The sequence below is a fragment of the Copidosoma floridanum genome, unplaced genomic scaffold (genome assembly GCF_036245765.1).
Source record: "Copidosoma floridanum isolate Cflo_tuat_1 unplaced genomic scaffold, Cflo_Japanese_pri ptg000013l, whole genome shotgun sequence".
NCBI classification, from domain to species: Eukaryota; Metazoa; Arthropoda; class Insecta; order Hymenoptera; family Encyrtidae; genus Copidosoma; species Copidosoma floridanum.
This window is the reverse complement of record NW_028321890.1, coordinates 24,352,069-24,375,535: the sequence shown is the minus strand read 5'-3', so window position 1 is coordinate 24,375,535 and position 23,467 is coordinate 24,352,069. Positions and strand designations below refer to the sequence as shown.

Genomic DNA, 23,467 nt, shown 5'->3' with positions numbered 1-23,467 from the left:
TCTGTGTGTGTTGCCCTTGTGAATTTTGGCGGTAAATCGAGCTTGCCGCCGCATCGCCACTTTTGCGTTCGGTATCTTTGGCTGTTTTTTATACTTCAGCATCATGGTGACGAAGGAGGACTTGTTGGAGAAGTTCCAGATCACTGGTTGCGAAAATTTGAGCGACGAGATTCTGCAAAAATGTAAGTTTATCATTACAGCCTCTTTTCTAAATTCGACTCTCAAGTGTCTTTGATGTAAGATATTGCTGCAAAAATGTCTAAAGCACCATTGTTGGTGAAGTCTTACGATGTTTTTTGTTTTTGTGAAAAAAGTACTTAGCCATGATTACATAGGGTGCGAAAGTTTATTGTAGTCAGTGGTTTTTTTATAACTGAACTGAAAAGCGTAATTAAAAGACATGCATTCTTAACCCCAATCAAGTGACAGTGCAAACATTTAACCTATTGTTGCAAGGCGATTTACACCTACTATTTGAATAAATTGTCATTTAAATGGTATTGATTAGATTGTTTCGTTTAATTTAGGTGTGGAACTATGTCACTTTTTCGACAAAGACGAAGACGAGTTTATCGACATGTGGGTTGCCTATGGCATCGGCCATTTAGATGGAAACCTTGAGCCCACGTTAAAAGGACTGGAGGAAATGAAACGCAGTATTACCTCTAAGACTAAGCTCAAAGATCACAATGAGTCGCTTGAGAAGCGGTCTGGGCAGAAAAAAAGTATTGTCAACAGACCAAAATCTAGTGCTTGGAAGTATCCTTTTTAGAAACTTTACAAGATGCAGGAAGATAATTGGTGTGTTTTTCTTAATTTATGTCTAGCGAGGACGAAAACGACATCCTAGGGATTTACGTTTCAGAAGAAAAAATGGCTTCTCTGGTAAGTCATACAAATTATTATTTTTCATCCTCCAGTGATAATCTGTCAATTAAGTCATTTCATTGAACAATAATAGATTAATACTCTTAAATGCATGAAAACTATTCTTTATCACGGGTTTTTAACTGCTCATAATTCGTAGCTGTACTGTTTCAAATGGAAAAATTTCCAATTTCTATTAAAATATCGATGATTTAAATTTTTTAAGTTTTGTTTAAAAAAGTCTCCTTTTAAGTAAAAAGGTTTTGGTAGGACATCAGAACAAAAGTAGTGCTCAATCTGAATTAACTCGAACTTATTAATGTCTATTTATAAGTTAACCATATATCTGCAAATATCTTGAGGTCGTTTATGTTTCGCAAAAAACTTTTTGTTTTTATATGTGTGCCATTAGATAATAAGACGATCGCTGAGTAAAATACTGTGAATATGATCGTTAGCACTTGAGTTGCCTCTTGAATTCTATCCAATTTATTTACTTTTGTTGTGTATATTGTCTCAAGCATACAGTTTAACTCCACAAAATCTATACATGAATTAAAAATAAACTAAATGCAATGTAATATAAGTAGCCTCTGTGAGTATTTAGAAATCTTCATAGTCTTAAGTAATCGAGAATGTCTAAAGTAAGAAAAACGATATGTAAGAAATCGAGAAAATTACGAAGCTATTTTGGAAAAATGAAATCCAACAAAACAAGTGAAAGCTCAACAAAAAGAAAGTAATCACAAGCAGTGAGAAGCCAAAAACTACAGCTTCGAATAAAAAGAGAAACGAGAATAGGCAAAAGTGGCGAGAATGGCTCAAAAAGCCTTAACAGGCGGCCCAGATCGTCGCCTCCGATTTTTCAAGGCTCCCTAAGGCACCAGCGCGCCAGAGAAAACGGTCCTTCCCTCTGTATACGTGCACTCTTCCCTTTTTGTACCCGTTTCTCACCGGCGCCTAAACCTGCGTCTCACTAAGAAAGGCATAAATTATCAATGAAAGACGGATCGTCATCAACAGTATTAGTATATAGGTATTGAAAAACGCCAAGAGCCCTTAGCCCTCGTCCCCTTTTCCACGCGAAGATGATTTACGCGGCACTGGCAACGCTGTCCTTGCCAGCTCGACAATACACACATCTGATGTATCCGTGTGCGCGTCTGGTGATGTAACGACCGCTGCTGCCGTTGCTCTGCCCTCCTTGCTCATATGTGTTGTATTTTTTTTTTTCCCTCTTTGGGCTCAAGGTTACTCGTACGCTTTCGTCCCACTCGTGTCGAGAAAAAGAAACAGAGAGAGAAAGAGAGGTGGACGTATTTCAGAACGAAATCTCTTCGAGATGCTCCAATTTCTTCTCACCTGATGGGTACACGCTATACATCCAAAATAAGTGTCATCCCACTTTGACATTGCGGTCCTGCGTACCCGCCATGCGGTCAGTCATTGTTTCAGTCGCTTTTATTTTCCATTGGTGATCGGGATACTTTTGGATAGAGCGGTAGCAGTTCATAAATTCAAGACGCGCAATCTTCAAAGATTACAAAAACAAGTTGGCTGCGCGCAGTACACATATAGCACACACAGAAAGGTAGCTCCAGAGCTGAAAAAGTGCTAGGATAATGGCGGCCCTCTCCTCACCTCCTTCTCTCTCTCTCTCTCTGTCTCCGGATAATCTTGATCTCTCTTTTTCTCCCGCCTTCACCGCCCGAGAGCCTTTATTCCCTCTCTCTTCTGTCCTCTCGCCCGTCCCACCTATCCATTCCCCGGCACAGCGCACCACCATTTCTATCCTCCCTCGCGTCTCCGAGGAGAAAAAAAAAGCCGGCCTAGTCGTTTTGAAAGCCCCCTTTTTTCTTACCTACTGTGTGCCACAGGTACAATGCCAGAGGCAGGAGAGAAGACGAGACGTCGCCCTCTTCTTTTCCTACAGTCTTATACATAAATATATGGTCCCTCGCCCCCCATTGTTTTCGTTAATTAACGAGAATCGACGGGGTCCTTTCTCCTCCTGCTCTTAGCCCTAGCGCTCCCATGCCCGATTTATTCGGTACACGCTGGGAGAGATGGAACGGAAGTTATTGTATGCGTATAAATAATAGTACAACCTGTGCCGTGCGATATGTGCCCCGAGCTTTTGTTCGGGGCATGACGGGGGTCTCTTGGGTGCCCACCTTCCCCCCGTGTGCTCTCTCGGAGCGTCCAAAACACATTCTTATTTGAGAGCCCATAAGTACCGCGTGTGTGTGTGTGTGTGTGGGTACACGAAGCGTATATCTGTATGTGGTGCAACGGAAAAATCGAAATCGTCCATTGTGAAAGTGAGAAAGTCCGGTTTCGCTCTCGCGCTCCGAGTTCTGCACCCTTCGGATTTTAGCTAGATTTTTTCCATCTAATTTTACACGGCTACTGCGGCCATCACGATTTTCTAACTTGATGCTAATGCTATTTTGCGACAAGCAATGAAACGTCCGTTGGAAAATGTTTCCCTCGTTTGCGGGGGTTCTATGTAAATAAACTTTAAGTTTTCCACTTTTGGGGACGATTGGGGCATTTGTCTGCGTGTATACACTGCAGTGGTGGTACCGATCTTGTCTCGACATCATACTCTAGTAAAGTGGGTACATCAGGGTAGACATGCAGTACATGTATGTACAACGAGGTCAGCGTCGCTGTTGTATAGCTGTTCCCCTTGGTGTATGTATCTATACACTCTGCTCCTCGAGGCCGTCGGCCAAGTCAAGTTGACGGCCAACTCGATCTCCTTCCCTAATGCGCGTAAGTACACCTACTTTTATTCTACGTACCGGTATTCGTTGCATGTATGTGTGTATACGTGCAATGCTCCAAAGCCGGCTTCCCTTCTAGCTCTCCCGTTGGGATTGCTCTGTTTGCCGCGCTCTACGTGTTCTTGTTTTGCTCTCGACTCGCTGGTGGTCGCTTATTCGTGGTGTTTAATTGCTGTTGGGTGGTATTGTGTTTTTTTTTTTTTTTTTCTTTAATCCGTGATTTGACTTTTTTTTTTTTTTTTTGTAAAAATCGGTATGAGTACTTTGATTTGTCAGCGATCGCAAGGAGACCAACGGGTCTTTTATTTCTGCGCACACAAGTGCTCGTTCACCTACAACGAAAGAAAAAAGAGTCCCATTTGGGCTTCAGACCGGAAGTCATGGCTGTAGCTGCGTATGTCTAATCTGAAAGAAAGAAAAAAAAATACGCTCTTTCGGCGCATAAATATTTCCTATTCGAGAGAGACGCAAAAATGTTGTTGCGCACGTGTGTCGGCTCCTTCTGTGCGTCCGTCTTTTTTCTCCTTCTTCTTCTCTTCAATGACATCATTAAGGAACCTTCGGCCGTTGCGTACTTGTGGCATGCGTCGTATCGCTATTTCCGACACTCGTGCGGAGATTCATTGAGGATTTACTTGCACATACGCTGGAACGCGAGGCGAAAACAATCGGGCCTTAAATAAAGCGAAGGAGTACAGGGACAAGGATTCCGAACAAGTCGTTCTCGAAACTTACACATTCTTCAAGTCATCCGAAGTAAAATGAATTTCATTCGCCTTGTTTTTTTTATTTTTTTTTCTCATTTTTCCACGAGGTTTTTCCGCTCGAGGAGCCCCGACAGGTGTTCCGATCTCATCCCTTTCTTCGACCAGTCGCTGATCGTGGCACTGCTACCCTTCCCCCTCGATATTAATTACGCGCTCTTTTCTCGCTCACGTTCGTAGATTTCTCAAGCTGAACTGTTTCGTCTCGTGCAAAGTATCTCCTGCAACTACACAATTGGGATGCGCAGACAATGAAGTTGTACCGATTTTCAAAGGGGATACGTACGAAACGCCACAACCGCGAGTCATTGAAATCACCGGAAGGCATTGTCGACCCCGTGTCTACGGGAGAGCGCTCGTTTGGAGCAAAAACTCGTGCATCTTGATATTTCACGCAACTGCAATCCCGAAAAATCTCTCGAGCTGGTCAAAGAGGGAAAAAAAATGAGGTACATTAGAGACTCGTACACGCACGTGTGCTGCGGGCCACATGGTCAGCGTAACAGCGTCCCTTGTGTGTGCCGTCTAAGGGTGGATGCATGTATATACACGCATAGAACACACGGTCCCCGAGAAAGATGAGACAAAGAGAGCCAGCGGGCATAACGAAGAAGAAACATAAAGAGAGAGAGAGAGAGCGGGACACGCTATATTCCCGCCACGAAAATCGCTTGGGTATATATGGATTGGTGCCCCATTATCTCTCGTCCCCTGGTTCTTGCGTGCAGTGTATCCTCCATCATAATCGTGGCATCCTTCGGTTTTTGCCAATTCCCTTTGCTTGTCGTCGTTGCCCAGTGGCATCAGGCCCCGCAAGAACCGGCCTATAATGCTGCAGCTATACAGTACTTGTACGTATACACGAGAGATGGAAAGAAGAGGCGAAGGGATCTGCTCTCCCTTGTAAAAATATATATATTCTTGCTTGCTCTCGGGCAGTTTTCTCTCTTTCTCTCCTCCCGTCCTTCCCGAGAAGAGGCGTACGCGGAGCCCAAGCGAGGACTAGACGTGAGGCAACAAGAGGGGCGCAAACTCGGCATGCAAGAAAGATGAGACGGGATGGTGATGTGCGTCAGCAAAACTAGAATGGAGAGGCTGTGCGAAAAAAAGAAAAAAAAAATCAAAGTGGCCCTTCACATACTTTTATGGCTACAAGTACACAAAGAGAGTGCCCAATTTTCGAGGTAAATGTTCGACAACCATTGGCCTCACTATACTTGACGATTGATGTATTTCTTTCTTTTAGACCTCTGCAAGTTGAGATGAGAGGCACAACCGATACCAACATAATGCAGTGAATGAGTATATATACAACGCCGATCATCCAGATGCAGCGGGTGAAGTTGCTTCAGTTGGTCTAATTAAAACTACTTTTCGCGCACTATGGACAGTCATTACTTTGCTCGTCATTGTTCACAGAGAGGCTCAACGAGCGGGAAATCTTCGTAGCCAAGAGATATAGCGCTCGTATTGCACGAGACGAGGAACGAACGGACCGAAGAAAGAGAGAGTCGGCCATCGGCATACGCGTATATTGTATCCAGCGCCAAAGCGCGCGCGAAAAGAAGGAGCCAGAACGAGTCTTCTCCGTCCGTCCGTCCTGGGGCACAGCAGCATCTCAGCCATAAATATACAGCATCACGGTCTCTCTCGCCAGTTTTGTTCTCCAGTTCGCTTCTCTCTCTTCCCCCTTACCCCTGCAAAAGCTGCACGTAGCCTACACTTAGATATACACAAGCTAGCTACCCGGCCGGATTTCTTTCAAAGGGCGTAATTTAAGTTTTCAAGGACGCGTCTCTCTCTCTCTCTCTCTCCCTCTCTTTCGGCTATTACCGCCATGGTGCGTGCTGGTGCGGCCACATGTAAAATATTATATACAGCACGAGGCAGTAGCGTCGACGATCACGGGATACGGAGCTCTCGCTCGAAAGAGAGAGAGACGAGCGATATATTCCATGCCGATTATGGGCGAGCGAGAGAGGGGCGTGCTGGCCGACAAGCGCTCCTCCGGAGCACGGGTAGTGGTAGTGTTGCCGCGGACTTCGTCGTCGTCGGGAGTGTGTGCGCGGGGACTTCTCTCTTTTTTTCTTCCTTTCTTTCTTCGTGTCTTGGGGCCCACTCCCCTCTTATCCCCCGTCCCAAGCCCAGGGGCTTTCTCTTTCTCTTCGCCTTCGTGCAGAACCACTCTTTTACCCGCATTAGGGGCTTCTTCTCGTGCTCGTGGTTACACCAGATAAACAGAAAGTTATAATTGTATTACTATTATTTATTTTATTTTATTTTTTTTACATTAATATTGTCTATTAGATGCACGTACTCAATTTCGAAGTGGAAAAATCGGCCGTGAGCCATGACGATTATTTTTCTTCGTGGTCGAGTTAAACGTTGCTCCGATTTGACACTCGACGCATACATATACGGATTTCCGGGGCAGTGACTTTGGCCGCAAAGAGGAAGGACACGCTACGGCGACGCGTACGACGGAGGAGGGGACATCGCATCAGCAGCGAGATAACGTACAATCGTGTAAATTCATGCGCGTGAGAGGACGAGGAAAAGGAGGAGGAGACAGTGCGTAAGTGGTGTACCTAACTACGAGGCATCGGCGGAGTATAAGTATACGGCCGGGAGGAAGAGAGGCAAAAAAACCGGAGCAGAAAATATCAGCAGCTGCTGCCGCGCCGCGTGTGCGTATAATTGTTCGATGCATGTATATTATACCTATATGCTCGAGAGCGAGGGAGTAAGGGATCAAGTATACGTAAGAACGAGAGATAAGGAGGGCAAAAAATGAGCAAAAGTCGTGCCTCGGTTGTATCTTGGCGTCGTCTCTTTATAGAGAGGAGGAGAGACGCTCGGAGCGAGGGAGAAAAGATGGGGCGACGACGAGTTTCGGGTCAACATTTTCGACGCGCGCTTTTCTCCGTGTAACACGCGAGTGCGTTCAAGCGTCATGGCAACCTGTTGTGCTCCCGGCGACGATATACTTAATCGTGGCGCGCCGACTGGTGGAGTTTCTTTTTTTCTTCCCCACAAACTCTCTCTCGCCTGTGCGTACGACACAATGTTATTTATATACATGCACCGATGCGAGAAACCCCTCTACGTCACGGGTTCGTTGTAAAATTCAACGTGTGCTTCTTCAATTGGTACTCATCGCGTGCGCTACGACTCTATCGCTGATTTGGGGTACTCGACGACCTATCGTGGCCCTCGATGTTATCGCCAATGTACTTTTATCCGCGATAAGAGAGAGAGAGTCGTTGATGCTGGGTGGGCAACAAATATACACATACGCAAAGGCAAATACGCGTATCGGCTCGTTTTAACGATCGGAGCGTACCATCGACACGAGGAAACTTGTTGCAAGCTGAGAGTAAGTAAAATGAAAGCGCATCGGAAGGAATGTAATATATATTATGTGCTCTTGTTCTCTCGCTGGGTCTTATCGACTCTTGTAATCGCTCGCCGAGCAAACACGCGCGACGCCAAAAGCATACGTTTGTAATATTACACAAGAACGTGCAGACGCTTTTGGGTTCGAAAAGACCCAATCGAGGGTCGAAAGGGAGGCGTGCACGGCTCGCGTGTATAAAACGCGAGACGAGCTGAAGAAAGACTATATTGCGACGTTCAGTGAAGCTGAATTAAAGTTGCGAGCAACGCGAGACTCTCGCGTTCCCCCCCGTCTCGGGTTCCTCGAATCCGTTCGGCTGCAGGTATATACAGCGTCCCGACACAATATACTTGAATATTGTACTAACGCGAGAGATGGCTCTACGCACGTATATTGTGTGGGGCCAAAACCAAGGGGGAGCAGCCCTTTTTTCGTGTTACAGCTGACTGACCTCCCGCTTCCCAAAACGAGTAGTATATTTCCTTGCTCACTTTCTTCCCCGCCTTGTCTCTCCCACGCACGCACGGATGAGCGATTTCGCAGAGGGACCCGTGAACGCCGTAGTTTGGCCACGATTCTTGAGGACCGAGCAAATTATCGAAACTGCCGTGTCCAACGGTTTCTTGGATATTTTTTGGCTCGAATTCGATTGGTCAAGCCTCGAAGCTTAACGTGCCGTGATTCACACGGTTATTCCGGACAAGCCGCTGATTCAGACGGTCCTCGTTTTTTTACCTCGCGTAGGTGATTTGTGTGCCGACACGTGCCGAGTTGCGCTGACGATTGTGCACAATTGGCCGCGTGGAAGCAAAGAGCCACTGCATACCAATCGGTACGCGTGTGTGTGATTTGAGGTAAAAAAAAAAAAAAAAACTCTAGTGCGAGTCTGACGTGTACAAAACCCCGTGCGGAAATAATATTGTCACAAATTGTTAAAAGAACAAAGCCACGTTTCATAGTTGCTGGACAATGGCCGATCATCAGCATCATGCGAGTCGAAGAATCGTCAAAACGCGTTGGTTTTTCATTCGAAGAGAGGAGAGAAAAAAAAAACATACGCACGCACGGATACTTTCTTATATGTATATATGTGCAACCGAGGGAATTTTGCGTTTCCTGTCACGTCAGTCGACAACGGGGCACAATGTACACAACGCACTCGGGGTATACGCGTACACGCCGCAATCCCGCCGTATATACGTGCCTACTTACAACCAGGCCATTACACTACACGCGAGTATATTATACTTTCACTTCCCACAAGAGAATTGTAATATATCGCGCACCCAGAACGCGATCTTCATTTTTTACTCGCGATCGCTTGGTTTTGCGTTGTTTTTTTCTTTTCCCAACTCTCTTCTACTGCCGCTGCGCACTTTTTCCTTTTCCATGAGCCCATTGTCAAGGTCCGAATCGAAGCCGATTATCCGATTTGAATTTTGGACCTGCACTCACGCGCATTGCGTACTTACAACGCTTGCGAGACCCTTTGTCATGCAAAAATTTTCGATTGTAAAAGCATAGCTGTCTTTCGAATGATTACAGACTGGCGCGAGATGCATAATGACAAATTTCGATTCGGTTCGATTAAAAAGCTTATTGTGCTCGCGAAAAAGCAGTATGTGTTGCACGTGTGAAGTTATTAGCTCGTGCTTTTATTGAAATACATCGCAATTTTGCTTACGATCCACGCTCCAAGTGCAGTTTTGTGCTTTTTAATTTTAATTACAGAATTGTTACACCTATAGTACTTTATCTATCATCAATACTCAGTGATTGTACGTAGCTAAGGGGAACACGGACAATATATATATAACACATTTTTGTACGTAGCATCATATTACTTAGTCCCCTAGAAGAATATTTTCATTTTTTACACTCTTAACTCCAAGAAGGTGATTTCTCACGTTGGAAATGCTGCTGTAAATTTTCATTGCCAATCTAATTTTCCCCGTACGTGGTAACCATCGTTTCAATGATCATTAACATTTGCTGCACCCAAATAATTCAACTTTCGCTCTTAAACGTTGAACGTCGATGGAACATACACACACACACCCACTCAACATAGTTTTTAGACTTATTCGTATCGAATCGTCCCCCAAATATTATTAATTCCCGTACCCCACGAATGCAATTGAGCTTCCTCGTATATACCAATTGATCTCTCTGTCTCTTGGAAGCTCCTCGAGTCGTCGAAACCAGAGCCCCCAAAAACTCAGTCACTCGACTCGAGCTTTACAATCGTCATCGCCCCCATTGTCGTAAATTACTTTCCCAAAACCCATCAACGCGCACACATAAACACGTACATCACCCTATACGTATACGCATAAAACTCAAGCCCAGCTCGTTCAGCTGATTTCTCGATAGCCATCGTAACGCTATGTGTACTCTGACCATATATTTATATACTCGGCTGTAGCGCGTCAAACATGATGTATAATATTATCACAAATATTCCCACATGCGGGTGTTACGAATGCACCCTCCCACAATTTGTACGTGGAGTAGGCAATGTAAGTACCTACCCACCTCGAGCTCTGTTACCCGAGACATCGAAGAAGAATTCTCCCCATCCGATCGCGTGCGTAAAACGATCGTCCACATACGCGTATACACACGGACAGCGTATAGGTTTCTTCAGCAGCTCGTGTGTGTACGAGCATGCGGCCCGCCTCGCCCCGATCAATTAAGCACAATTGACGACCCGACCGGCAAGCTCGGTGCCCAATGTCGCGTAACTTCTCCTCTCCTTTTCTCCATGCGCATTGCGTACATTATGTGTGCAGTGGACAAATACAACGTATTTATATGGACATCCTCCTCCTCCACGATTCGATCGATGCATCGTGACGTTGGAGAACATCGGTTTACTTGGCTCGTCGAGGTACCAAGGGCGCGTATGCGATCACAAAAACCACCAACCAGTGGTGTATGTATACTGTAAAAGCGTCGACTTGTGGGGCTCGGTGAAAAGTAGTATCGAGCAGATTTTTCAGCTTTGAACTAAACTGACGCGTTGTCGTCGGCATCGATCGGGCTTTATTGCTTCGATCGACAACGATCCACGCAACAAAGTACCAACATCTGTCAACGCGGATCCAGCATTTAGTTCAATTGCAAAAAGTAAGGGAAGTGAATGTAAGTCTGGACACGCGTATAGAGAAGAACGTAAGTAGTTCTTCTTACTTAGTTTTAGCAAACAAACCAACCCTTTTCAACTTGGCTCGCGGGAAAATTCCTTGGCGCGCTCCCTCTGCAGCTATACGCACAGGCCGGGAACCAGAAACGAGGAGGTGTGTTTATGTATAAATAACTACGTGCCGCGCGTTACGGATATTCTCGCCGTGTACCCGCCACCATACACGTGCGAACTGTTTAATTATGCGGCGAACGAGAGCGGAATTGTTTTTGCCTACACGCCCAGAGGAAATTTCGCGCCGCTCCGACCATGGGTTTTTTTATTACTTTAATACGTATATATACATAAGTCTCCAGAGCGTATAAATATACACATAGGTGGAACAGGAGTGCCTTTACGGTGTGCTCCTCCAAGTAGTTCTTGTTGATTTCATCTCTCAGCTTCTACATGTATTTTACGCTGGTGTCATCAAGGATAAAGAGTCACTCGCACTTTTGCAAATTGCCGTGCACGTGCAGTAGCAGTGAAATTTGGTTTTACGATGTCCCCGGAGGACCTATAGAGGGAAACGTAGCTGATGCATCGCGCGCACAATGGACGCGGGAATGGGGGATGCTCGGGTACTTGAACGTATACAGGAGGAGGAGGAGAGCTAAGCCGAGGTAAGGCATGCCTACAATTCCCGAGCTCCAAGTCTATGCATACCTGCACGAAGACGGATAGCTGCGAAAAATAAAAGGAGAGCCACGCCAAGGTATACATCTCCTTCGGGTGTACGTTTATATATATATAGGCTCATCAGGAGGGGAAAGAGAGCAACGCGACCGGTGTGTGTGCCCCGCGCCTGTACACAAGCTGTACAAGTTCAACGTCATTTCCCACGGTCTGTATACTCGTCGGTTTGGTTGTTGGCATGCCGGTAGTTGTGTGTGTGTGTGTGTACTGCAGAGGCCCCGAGTGTGTAAAAGGGCAGCAGCGGAGGAGAAAAGGAGGAACAACGAGTATATATATATAGGTACGACCATGACGGGGGATGAATGGCAGGAGCGGGTCCCACATCGTTTACCCTGTACATGTGTATAAGGTAGGCCTCCACGTTTGTGCGAGTTTGCCTGCAAAATCGGCGCGTCACGAACAAAAATCGAAATGTTTTGTGCCCCATCGCAATGTAATATGTACGGGCTTCACGGGCGGGGCCATAAATAGGAGAAAGCGGCGGAAGGGGAATCATATAGATCTCTGTGTGTGTATATATCTATCTGTATACCCAAGGTTTAGGGAAAGGTACCTATACTCTCGTGCGGGGCGACGACAATAGTAGTCATTCAGTTTGGTTTTTCGCTGAGAAGTGCACGTTCGGGATGTGGTCGCTGGTATACAATGGTATACGCACGTGGTTTTTTCTTCACACGCGATCGCCTGCAACATAACCGAGGTATAAAGAAGTGAACTGTGCACCAGTTTGCTGAACTTTCTTTGGATTCTTTAGTTTTGAATTCGTTTTTTTTTCTTTTATAATTTCTCTTTTAAGCAGCAAGCTCGTGTGTGTGTGTGTGGAAAATAAGACATGTTTTCCAATTATTTTCAACCTTTTTTTTCTATTTTTACCAGCTCGTTTCTTCAGAAAAGTAGAATTACTCGTCGCGACTCCAACGTCAGTAACGATTATAATTAATTTGACGACGACGACGACGAAGAAGGTCAGATTCAACGAGCGTAACTTTCACATGCGTTTTATTAATACGCATCATAATGTCACATTTGATCGTCAATCGCGAGTGATCGAGTACACCATGTACCCTACCAACCGTAATTTAACAATAGATCGACGTTTTTGAGAAAATTGTCATCCGTTGAATAAGTAGTTTTAGTAAGACCAGCTCGACCAGCATCTTTGTGGCTTGACCATTTTTACCCCCCCCCCCTCCGTTTCGCAAAGCTGTTACGAAAGCTCGAGCGTCGCGCGGACACATTCGACGATACGACATAAGAGACATCGCGAGGGTTCGACGCTTTGCGCTTCTCTTCCCCGACTCCGGAATCATAAATACATAGTTTTAGACGTGGAAAAACTGCAAGTACATGTTCAGAGAGTGAAAGGGAGGACAAAAGCGGGGGGCAGAGAGAGAGAGAGATAAGCCACCGAAAGTACAAGTATATATATTATATACTGTGCTCGTCGGTGAAAGCGATAACAAGCAACATGTAGTGTTGAAGATAAGTACACAGCTGGCACGCGTTTACGTATACGATTACAGATTACAATTTATTTTCAAACGCTCCGATAATCTTCTTCCCAAAAAAATACAAAAAAAAAAAAACCGCTAAGCTACGATGTATTGTACTTCTAGTTTTTCAGTTACATACTTGTACTCCCTTTTTTTTTTTTTTTTCGAACGAACGGAAATAGTACAAACGCTCGCGTATCCACGTGTTCTCTCGAATAGGGCTGAAAGAACCCTAGCTTCATTGGGCGCTGTAAATTTTTATTTTCTCTCGAGTTCTGGAAAAGAGGTCACATATACCTATACACGCGTACAGCAGCGATGATTTCTCCCCTCATAAAGCACGATCAGTTCCAGAGAGAGGGAGAGGAAAAAACCTCGATGGGGAGGGTAATTAAACCCTATGCTGTGAGAAGGCAAGGGATGAAAGATGAAACGAGGGAACAAAAGAAAAAGGTATAGAGCATTGTGTGCAGGCTCCGTGAAAATCGGTCGAAAGCTTATTATCCGTATCGTACAAGGGAAATCGTCAATAGTGCCATCACTTATCGTGTGTGGCAACGGCCAAATCGCCGGTTAACCCGCATTCGAGCAAATTTTCGTAGCAGCATCCGTTTCTCCCTCCCTCCCCCTTTTTTTCTCCACACTTACCGATCGTACGTATGAACACCGACTCTCAATTTTTTTTTTTCTCCACATCTCCGAGCGGCCTGTTTTTCTCCTCCCCGTCGCGGCTACTTACCAATACCCAACGACGATCCGTTGATGACAAGTTTCAGTCGTCGCTCCAACGAACAAAGACCAGCGACACTCATCACGTGTGTATATACACATATAATATATATACACGTATCCATATTATACAGACAGTATGTGTACACACAACGGTAGCTGCAGCAACGAGAAGTAGTGGTGGTATCATAGCGGCGCGGCTTTTTTATCTCAGCGAAGCGCGAGAGAGGAATATATAAAAGTACAAGTGGAAGGGATCGGCGGCGCCGCGCGCGTTAGTGCCATGATTGTGTATTACACATGTGTGAAATAAACGCGCATACGTGGAGGCAGAATAAAATCCAGCTCGGCCCCATCGCGTTGTACGTGTGTATAAATAATTCTACTGCTGCTGGCTGGTGTACGTCTCTGTTAATATACTTGTGCTCTCTCTCTCTCTCTCTGTGAATATGATTATTAATGCGAGAGAGAGCACGAGGAACTCGGTATGTATACTTATTGTGTTATACGCGCTCGCTCGCTTCGGTCATCGACTGTTCGCGACGACGGCAGAGTTCTTTCCTTATGCCGATGTATCGGCGTGTTGTTCCTTTTTTTCTCTTTCTCGCTATCGCATGATTCAACTTTCCTCGATCATCCTAGTCGTCGTCGAGCCTCTTCGCGTGTCTACCATGTAATTGAGAAAACTGTCCCGAAGGCTGGTTATACATTCGCCACGCAACCGATTTATCGTGTAGCATCTTCTTGCCGATATTGGCGATGGTGTTGGGGAAAAAGAAGATCATTACCGTGATGTACTTGGGTACGTTTCGTTTTTGTTTGTTACCATTAATTGCTGTGCGGCGAGAATTATTCCTTTTCCCCGGTGGTATTGCAACGATGACGATTATCGCTCGGAATCCGTTCGGCTCGTGTTTCATCTTTTTTATCTGGCGCGCCCGCGCTCGCGTACACTCGAGAGCGTAATTTTTCTCGAAACGCTGACTGTGCGAACCACGTATTTAACACCACTTGCACTAGAACTTTCAACTTGATTCTCGAAGCTACTTTTGCTTTGTTTTTTGTACGATAAGTAAAATGGCGTGCTTTGAGAACATTGGTTTTTTTTTTTTTTCTTTCTTTCTTTTACTTCGTTGGTACACCGTCCTCGTGAATTTAAAGTCTCGAGGGTTGAACAAAAATGTGGGTGTAACGATCTCTGCTGAGATTCCCCGCGTACCTAATCGTCAATCGTAACGAGGATCGAAACAATTACCGTGTCAATACTATATAGCTCTTGAGGTAAAAAATGTCAGGTTTGACGAAAAGACCGAACGTACGTTTAGTCGAAATTTAGAGATTAAAAAAGTTGAAAAACAAAAGCAAATCATCCGTCCACTTAAAAAGGAGGTAAGTACATGTAAAATATGAGTTTCGGAGCGCCAAAAAGGAGGAAAATGGAAGAAAGAAGAGGAACAAAGTCAACGTGACCAACTCGTGGTGGTGGTGGTGTCGATTGCGCTAAGTGGGTGTTGGTCTAGTGCACAGTTATTGGCACATGTGACTAGATCCACACACACTAAGTGTCTTTGGCCGGAATCAGCGATGAAATCTCCAACCGAGCGTGGGAAATGCAACGAGGTGTTGTTCGAGAACAAGGCGATTCCATAGACGAGTATGGATTTGGTGCACGGATTTTATTGGTAGCGTGACTAGATTACACACTCGTCTACGGCAGCCCGTTTTTGGAGCCCAGCAACAACGCTGTACATACCTACGTACACACATTAATGCTGCTGCTGTAACTTGTTTTTTTTTTTTTTTTTTTTTTACTTTGGTGGTAAGTAAGTTGTGTCTTCATTCCACCAGACAAAGCGAGTAATTAACGCTGGATGGATGGAAAATATTTGTCCAAGTCATTATTATTTTTGTCACTACGTTGCCATTAGGCATCAGAAATATGGAAATTTTTTCATTTCGAGCACCAAAGATAATTAACGAAATTAACGCTAGTCGTGAAATCGTTGCGAGACGTTACACGTGTACACATTACGCATGTCTTTTTTTTTCCCTCTTCTTGTCCCTCTGATTTCTTATTACACTTTCGCGCGATGGTCACGAAGAATTGGAATATCGCGTTTAAAAATCCCTCTGAATGCATAAATAAATATCATTCCTTCGTGGTATTTCCAAGCGTGTGTAATTTGCATAATATACACGCGACGTGCAAACCCTTTGTTCGATATTCATTTTTAAAAAGTCAGCGAGGAATGGTAATGTACAATAAACACCGTATGTACATCTGCGCACGATTCATGCGATCTCGCTCGAGTAACAACAATAACAGCACTCACGAGTACGTGTTTTCTTTCTTTTTTTTTTTTTTTTTCTCTTTTTCATTTTCAATTTAAAGAAGCGCAAGAGGAGCCCAGATCGCGAAGATAGCAGCAGAGGCGGCGACGATGCCGGCGGCGCGTGCGAGACCCAACAGCCGGCGAGCCACGAAGACAACGGGACCGTCTCACAGGCCGCAGTCTCCTCCATCGACTCCACCTACTCGACCCAACTGTCGTGAGTATACATCCCTTCTTTGTTTTCCTTCTCTCTCCCTTTCTCCATCATGTTTTTCAGTCCTTAAGAAAGTTGAATTTCAGGACCCAACAATCGGGCGGTCGCCGAGTCCTCGCCACCTTCGGTCCCAAGGTCGACTCCTGGACGAACGACCGAGCCTACAAGTACGACATCAGACGCGCAGGACCCCACGTGCCCCCGGACGCGCGTTTCATGTTCGAGCTGTTGAAGACCACGTCGGAAGTCCGCACGCGTGTCTGTCGCTCGATCGGCATTCGCATCAACAATCTGTGGGCCGCGCAGTCCAGCGACGACGTAATGATCACCTGGAACGTGCGCACCCGCCACCAGCAGAAGTACAGGACCTGGGGGCGCGTCTGCTTCGACTCGGAGACCAAACAATCGAATCCCACGGTGTTGCTCGAGGGCTGCAGGCAACCACCGAGGACTTACACCGCCGATACCAAGAACTGGCCGCAGGTTTGATTTTGCTTGTATGCTTTACTCTGTGTAAGTATAAACGTCTCGAGATCGTTGGATTGTCTGACACGTGGCGTGATCGCAGGTCGAGCTGGACGTGAGCGAGCTGCGCGAGTGCTGTCTATTCCCGGGGCAAATCGTGGCGGTGGAGGGCCTGAATCTGACGGAGAATCTTTTGAAAGTGAGCGACATGTTCAGGGGTAGTTACGTACCCGTGGCCGCGCCGCCGAAGCTGACCGATAAGCTGAAGCTTGTGGTCGCGGCAGGTCCGTTCACCCGGTCCAACGATCTCAACTATCAGCCTCTGTGGGAGCTCATGGATTGCGTCGCCGAGGAGGAGCCCCACGTGCTCGTGCTCATCGGGCCCTTCATCGACTACAATCATCCCGATGTTCAGAACAACGCCTTCACTTGCACCTACCAGGATTTCTTTAACAAGCTCATTCTCAGGATCAAGGGCTACTTAGAAGGGTGAGGGATTTGATGATGGAGCATCGAGCGTGTTTCGATTATTATTTGATTTTTTAATGTTTCTGTGTGTTTGTGTTTGCAGAAAGTGTACTCAAGTAGTGCTAGTGGCTTCCAACCGGGATGTACACCATTACGCGGTCTATCCCACTCCAGAGTATTATATACCAAAAAGCGTTCAGAGCCCGGAGGTTCACGTTCTACCTGATCCCTGTACATTGGACATCGATGGTCTGCGACTTGGAATCACGTCAACCGATTGCCTCATGCATCTCGGTCGTCAGGAGGTTACGCTCAAGTCATCCGGTATGGACAAGTTGAGCCGCTTGGGAAATCATATATTAAATCAAGCTTGCTTCTATCCGTTGTATCCACCAGCAAAGGAAGTCAACGTCGACTCTGAATTGTGGGAAAAGTATGCGTTTTTGAGGGAAAAACCGCACATGCTTTTCTTGCCGTCGGACATGCGGTACTTTTGCAAGGCTATTAACGATTCCGTCATATTAAATCCCGAAAGGTTGAGTAAGCGTACATTTGCCAAAGTTAACTTCAAACCAGGTACCGATGGTTGGACACAAGATAACATATCGTGTGAAATCATCAAAATGTAACTAGTATTGAATACTTTTGTACAGTTGTATTTATTTGTATACTAAGTCGCGTGTAAATTTTATTTTTCATAGCGTATAAGCCTAATTTGTACTGATAACATGTTCTTTCAAGTCTTAGAAAGTGCAGCATGTGTCAAAAAATGTACAGAACGAAAATAAACACAAAGTAAAAACAAACTGTTTGAAAATCTAAAAATGAATTTTTATTTCAAAAAAATATGTAACTTGCATCTAGATTTCGTATGCACGTTGTGTACAGCAAGTATGATTGGTGAGTGGACTACTTTGTTATTTTATTCTATCTAATTTTATAATACACAAGTTTTTATGGACATGTATTATTCAGAATCCGGTGATCGATTGCGTTTCCTTTTGAATTAAAATTTACTCACTTTTTTGCCTAAGTAACTACGCATATGTAACAAAGCATATCATCATTTGATTAATGGACCAAAAATATTGTTGGCAAGTAAGATAAAAGAGTGCTCAAAATTAATTTTTAATCATGTAATTAATAATATATGCTATAGAAAAGGAATTATAGCTTATAGGAAGATAAATGTAATCGGATGATAGTGCCAGAATTAAAAAAAACCAGCATTTAGACAATGCTGCCGTTATTACCGATAATGGGTAACATTGGTAGCTGATAAGCATCAGTAGCTCACCTAGGCACCTGTAGACACATTTACCGACCTAGAAAAAATATATACATATATATATATACCGTCGTCGCATCGGGGATCGGAGGAGGAACGCTAGACAAGAGGAACCTTCGCGTTTTTACGATATCTTTGTGTGTGCATGGTGTGAATTTATCTACCGTTCTCAGTTTATAGGGGTATATATGTAAAATATATATCGAACCCACGGTACATCTGCCTCGCGAAAACAATAAATTTTCCCGCGAAGTGACCGCGTGTTCGATCAACCAGCCCACTCAAAAGGAAAACTCATCATCGCACTCCTCGTGGAAGGGGCCAGACAGTCGGAGGATCACGCCGAGCGACGGCGAATGTAACTCAGGTAAGCGATCCCCGGGTGGCGCACCTAATCCGTGTACGAGGACTGCTAAGCCAACGTTACGTGCTTTGGCTTCGCCATCTTACCACCTATATGCTCCCTGAACGACGTAACGCGTACCCCTTGAGTGTAAGCTCGTGCAAAGGGGCATTTGTTTGCTTTTCAACTCTCTGATGCTCTTTTTACTTCTAGTTTTCCTGTACTTCCTGATGCACTCTCGTACAGTGCTACCGATGGCTATTATTGTACCCATGGCTTAAGTCTGTGTAAACATTATTTGTTTTCATTTTCTTTACACTGCCTTTTCAGCGCTAATGATTGTATAGATATAGCGTCGGTGCAAAATAGGGAAAAAGAGAAAGTGCGCGCGATGAGGAGACTCGTGTGCTTGTGCTGACTCGTTTTCGTGGGTGGCGTCTGTGGTCTGTCAGATTTTTATTGGAGGTTAGGATGATATATTTCGTGCGTCGTCGTAATATTTTTGCTCGTCCACTTGGTGATGTGCATGTTTCGCACAGCGGAAGACTCTGCCTCTGCGGATCTATCTCTGAAGACTGACGTCATCTTGATTAAGATGGCGAGGCCTAAAAAAAGCATAGCATTTAAATTTTGTATGAGATCTTTGTCATGGCTGTTGTTATGATATTATTGAAAAACACAGGTGTGGCAACTCACTGAGTGTTGTTGACCTTTAATTTACTGTTTTCAAGATTTATACTGTTGTGCAAACTACTTTGTTTTTCTATGCCATTATTTGGTAATAAAGTATTTGTTTACATAACTAAAGACTTTGTGATTGGGAAAACATTTGCTTTTTTAGGATACATTTTATTTAAATGAGTAACTGTACAATCATTTTCATATTTACAAAGCTATCGATGTGTCCCATCAGGCTTAAATGTTCTTACTTAATATACAGTTTTAAAGAATAAAGTTGAGAAAAATTAAAACCTTATCAAATAACATTATAGTGTAGTACAATTAATGTGTCTCACAATAAACAAATATGTAGAAAATGTATCATAAGGTGAGCTAACTGGGTTACTTATACCTACCAATTTATTTTTAAAATTTAATTAGTTATTGCAAATTGCCATGTAATAATGGTTGCTAAATATATTCTTGCAATTTTTTTTTTTTTAGTTTCGTTTACTTTTTTGTTGTAAATTGTAGTACATAAACTAACGTAATTTTTGTAATTAATTTAAAGTGTTGGTACATACATACATGTATCATAATAATTAAAAAAAAATTAGTTGTGTAATTTGAAGTAGTACAAAAATGGTGACAAATGAAACGCAATTGCATAATGCAGCCTTATTTCAGAATATTCTTTGAAGTATGCCTTAATAGACATTATAAAAATATATATTTTTCTTAAAATAAAAATTTTAATTTTACGTTTTTAAATAAAAGTTCTTAAAGTTCAATGCTGTTACAGAGTTCTCTAAATAATCTTAAATGAAACAGTGAAAGTGCGATATTTTTATTTTTAAGTGACTGTAAGCATCACTGTGCTCTAAGAAATCCAAAACAACACAAAAAGTTCAAGTTTCAATAATATTGTTTTAAATAAAGCAGTGAAATAGTTGTCTCTTCTTAGTCAAAGCATTATGTGATGAATCAAAACATACAGGTTTATTTTAAGAAAAATATATATATATTACATGTACTTGTTACAACTTGTTGATGTCCCAAAAAAAAAAAAAAAAAAAAAAAAAAAAAAAATTCACTGTAATAAAATTATAGGTCAAGAAAGCAAAATCGAAAATTCAAAACAGAGACAACTATTTTGTGAGGGAAATTGTATTTTCGAGTCATAAACTGGTGGTATGAGTAACTTTACATCTTGCCAAATGTTTTTTGTTACTCTACTGAAAGTGATGCGCGAAAATTTTGATTCTAAAATATCTGCAATGAAAATTAGTTTCAGAGATTCACGATTTTCCTTATTTAATTAATGAGACTGGAGTAACAAAAGACTTGTCAAGGTTTCATGTGTCGATATTATATTTTCTATTGATAAACCAACTGCTTTATTTAAAACAGAGTTATTGATTCCCAATTTTTTGTGTGTGTTTCAGGGACTTGACAGGAGGAACCCATCTGCTTGTAAATAGTTAACGATACTCTAAAAAAAAAAAAAAAAAAAAAAAAAATCGTGCCCCAATGAAAGTAATAAAATCGTACAACATGACAAAAGTCTCGGCATGCGAGAACATGTCGTTCTACTGTCTCTACTAGACGTCTGCTACATCAGCATCAACTTTAAATTGATGCAGCTCTGAAAGCAACGGCACTTGCCAAAGTACCTTGTCAACCAGCCATAAACTGGCTCCGTTTACTCGTTGCCTCGAACGCCCAAGCACCAAGAACATAAATGCGCTCTAGCTTCGGCGACAACATGGGGCCAACTGTTAAGGATTCACCTCCAAGCAGTCCCGGTTCGGAGAGCTTGAGCAATAGCGCCGCAGCTTCCGGTCGGCGAAAACGGCCCCGTACCAACGAAGGCAGAGAAGGTGGCGGTAATGGTGCTGGGGGTGGTGGTGGTGCTGGTAGTGCCGGTACTTCAACCAGTAGCGGCTCACAGCAGCAGCAGCAACAACAACAACAGCAACAGCAAAATTTTTCCTCGTCCTCGCAGTACAACTCTATGGAGTCCAAGTACCAGCCCAAAGAGGAAAAGGAGTCAAAGCTCTTTGACAACGGTGTGAACGCTCCCCACATGCTTGGCAACCAGCTGAACCCAGCCTCGTCCATGGCTCAAAAGATGTCAGACACTCTGTCCCAAGAGATGAAAGCCCACTCGATATTTACCGAATCCAGCAACTCGGGCATGAACTTGGTAGGGCCGCCACTGCACAGTCGCGTCATCGCCTCGGTTAAAGCAAACAGTCAAAATGCAACAAACGCGGCCACTTCCTTCTCGTCGGTATTTTCGAACAACTCGAACGCGTCGAGCAATAGCGGAGTTTTAGGCACCGGTACCATCCCCCAGACGCTGGACCAGCTACTAGAGCGCCAGTGGGAGCAGGGCAGCCAGTTTCTCATGGACCAAGCTCAACACTTTGACATAGCATCGTTGCTCTCGTGTCTGCACCAACTGCGGGCCGAAAACATGCGATTAGAGGAGAACGTAAACACATTGCTGCAGAGGAGGGATCACCTGCTGGCGGTCAACGCGAGGCTGGCGATACCTTTGACCTCGCCCTCAAACAACAGTAAGCATCGATTATCCCATACGATAGCACACTCGCATTTTATTGCTCCTTCGTGTACTAGCATTGAACACTAATCGAGCCCTTGTCGTATTTAATCTCCCACAGCAGGTAGCCACACTAACATAGTCGAGAACGGCATGACGGCAAACTCGACGGCACCCGAGGCTGCGTCGCAGCACTCGCAGTTTGCACACAGGACGTCCTCAAGCACACCACAGCAGAGCACGACGATCAGACATGCCTCGGGTGGCAGTATCTATCAGGGCCAGTCAAATAATTTGATTTCGCAGAACAATGCGAACAACTCGAATTTGATTAGAAACTCGTCGGTCGACATGATGCGAAACATCCAGAGATAAGGAGCCGCTTGTGTGTCCAGATTTAATGGTTGAGTGGTTTATACAATAATGACGTTTGTAACGACTAGAGACCAACCTTTTTTTACATACTAGCTTAATACTTGCCGAACTCGATAAATAATCTCGCTACTTTTTCAATTTTACGAAGTAAGGATAATCTTTTACATCGGTGCATTAAAGTATGGCGTCTTACTTCTAGAAATGAATTTCGTGTGTAGTATTAGCTTTTACGAAAGACCATATGAAAGCTATAGACATTGTAAAAATGCATTAGCCCTAAAAAAGACTTACGAGCATGTGTTCATTTTTTTAATACATTATTCAAATCATTTTACTTAATGCACATATGCCCCTTTTTATATAAATCGCGTTCTATGAATTGTAATAAGATATGTGCAAACAAATATTTGTCTGTGTGAAATAAATAGAGTTATTAAGGTTCACTCTTAGAGTTTTAGCTCAACGAAAATGTAAAAAAAATTTTATGTGTTGATTTTTTGGTATGACGTATCAAAAGCGGATACTTTTTATTAAACCTTTTTTAGATGAATATTAATATACAAATACAAATATCGAAAAAGTATGAAATAATTACCATCAATGTTGCAAAATTGTAAAACATTTTTTTTTTTTTTTTTTTTTTTTTTTTTTTTTTTATACTTAAAGTAAAGGAAATTTAGTTATTTAAGGAATGCAATCTTTTTTTTTCGTTATTGTCTTAAATGTGAATAGTTTTCTCTATAGACATAAAGAAACAATAAAACTTCAATTTGTAAATTTAATTGCGATTTTATTTCAAGTAACACTCAAAACCTTTACATAACAGCATGATGCAA

The 23,467-nt window shown here is 43.6% G+C and overlaps 2 protein-coding genes across 2 annotated transcripts; both read left to right on the top strand.

Moving 5' to 3' along the window:
* Positions 1–50: 50 nt before the first annotated feature.
* DNApol-alpha73 (DNA polymerase alpha subunit B) lies at positions 51–18,183 on the top strand. The gene is made up of 7 exons (XM_089591080.1): positions 51–182; positions 528–759; positions 828–885; positions 16,312–16,469; positions 16,553–16,949; positions 17,035–17,420; positions 17,503–18,183. The coding sequence occupies exons 1-7, from the start codon at positions 104–106 to the stop codon at positions 18,026–18,028; spliced, it is 1,836 nt and encodes a 611-aa protein (XP_089447206.1). The 5' UTR covers positions 51–103; the 3' UTR covers positions 18,029–18,183.
* A 596-nt stretch (positions 18,184–18,779) lies between these two features.
* Alh (coiled coil domain containing protein Alhambra) lies at positions 18,780–23,178 on the top strand. Its single transcript, XM_089591719.1, has 3 exons — positions 18,780–19,054; positions 21,136–22,272; positions 22,378–23,178. Exons 2-3 carry the CDS (start codon positions 21,432–21,434, stop codon positions 22,629–22,631), a joined length of 1,095 nt encoding a protein of 364 aa, XP_089447845.1. The 5' UTR covers positions 18,780–19,054; positions 21,136–21,431; the 3' UTR covers positions 22,632–23,178.
* Positions 23,179–23,467: the final 289 nt, after the last annotated feature.

Excerpts from the sequence above, each read along its gene's own strand:
- DNApol-alpha73 (XM_089591080.1), top strand. The coding sequence starts at position 104 with ATGGTGACGAAGGAGGACTTGTTGGAGAAGTTCCAGATCACTGGTTGC. Across the intron at positions 183-527 it reads CGACGAGATTCTGCAAAAAT|GTGTGGAACTATGTCACTTT; the intron begins GTAAGTTTATCA and ends CGTTTAATTTAG. Across the intron at positions 16,470-16,552 it reads ACCTACTCGACCCAACTGTC|GACCCAACAATCGGGCGGTC; the intron begins GTGAGTATACAT and ends GTTGAATTTCAG.
- Alh (XM_089591719.1), top strand. The coding sequence starts at position 21,432 with ATGCGCTCTAGCTTCGGCGACAACATGGGGCCAACTGTTAAGGATTCA. Across the intron at positions 22,273-22,377 it reads GACCTCGCCCTCAAACAACA|CAGGTAGCCACACTAACATA; the intron begins GTAAGCATCGAT and ends AATCTCCCACAG.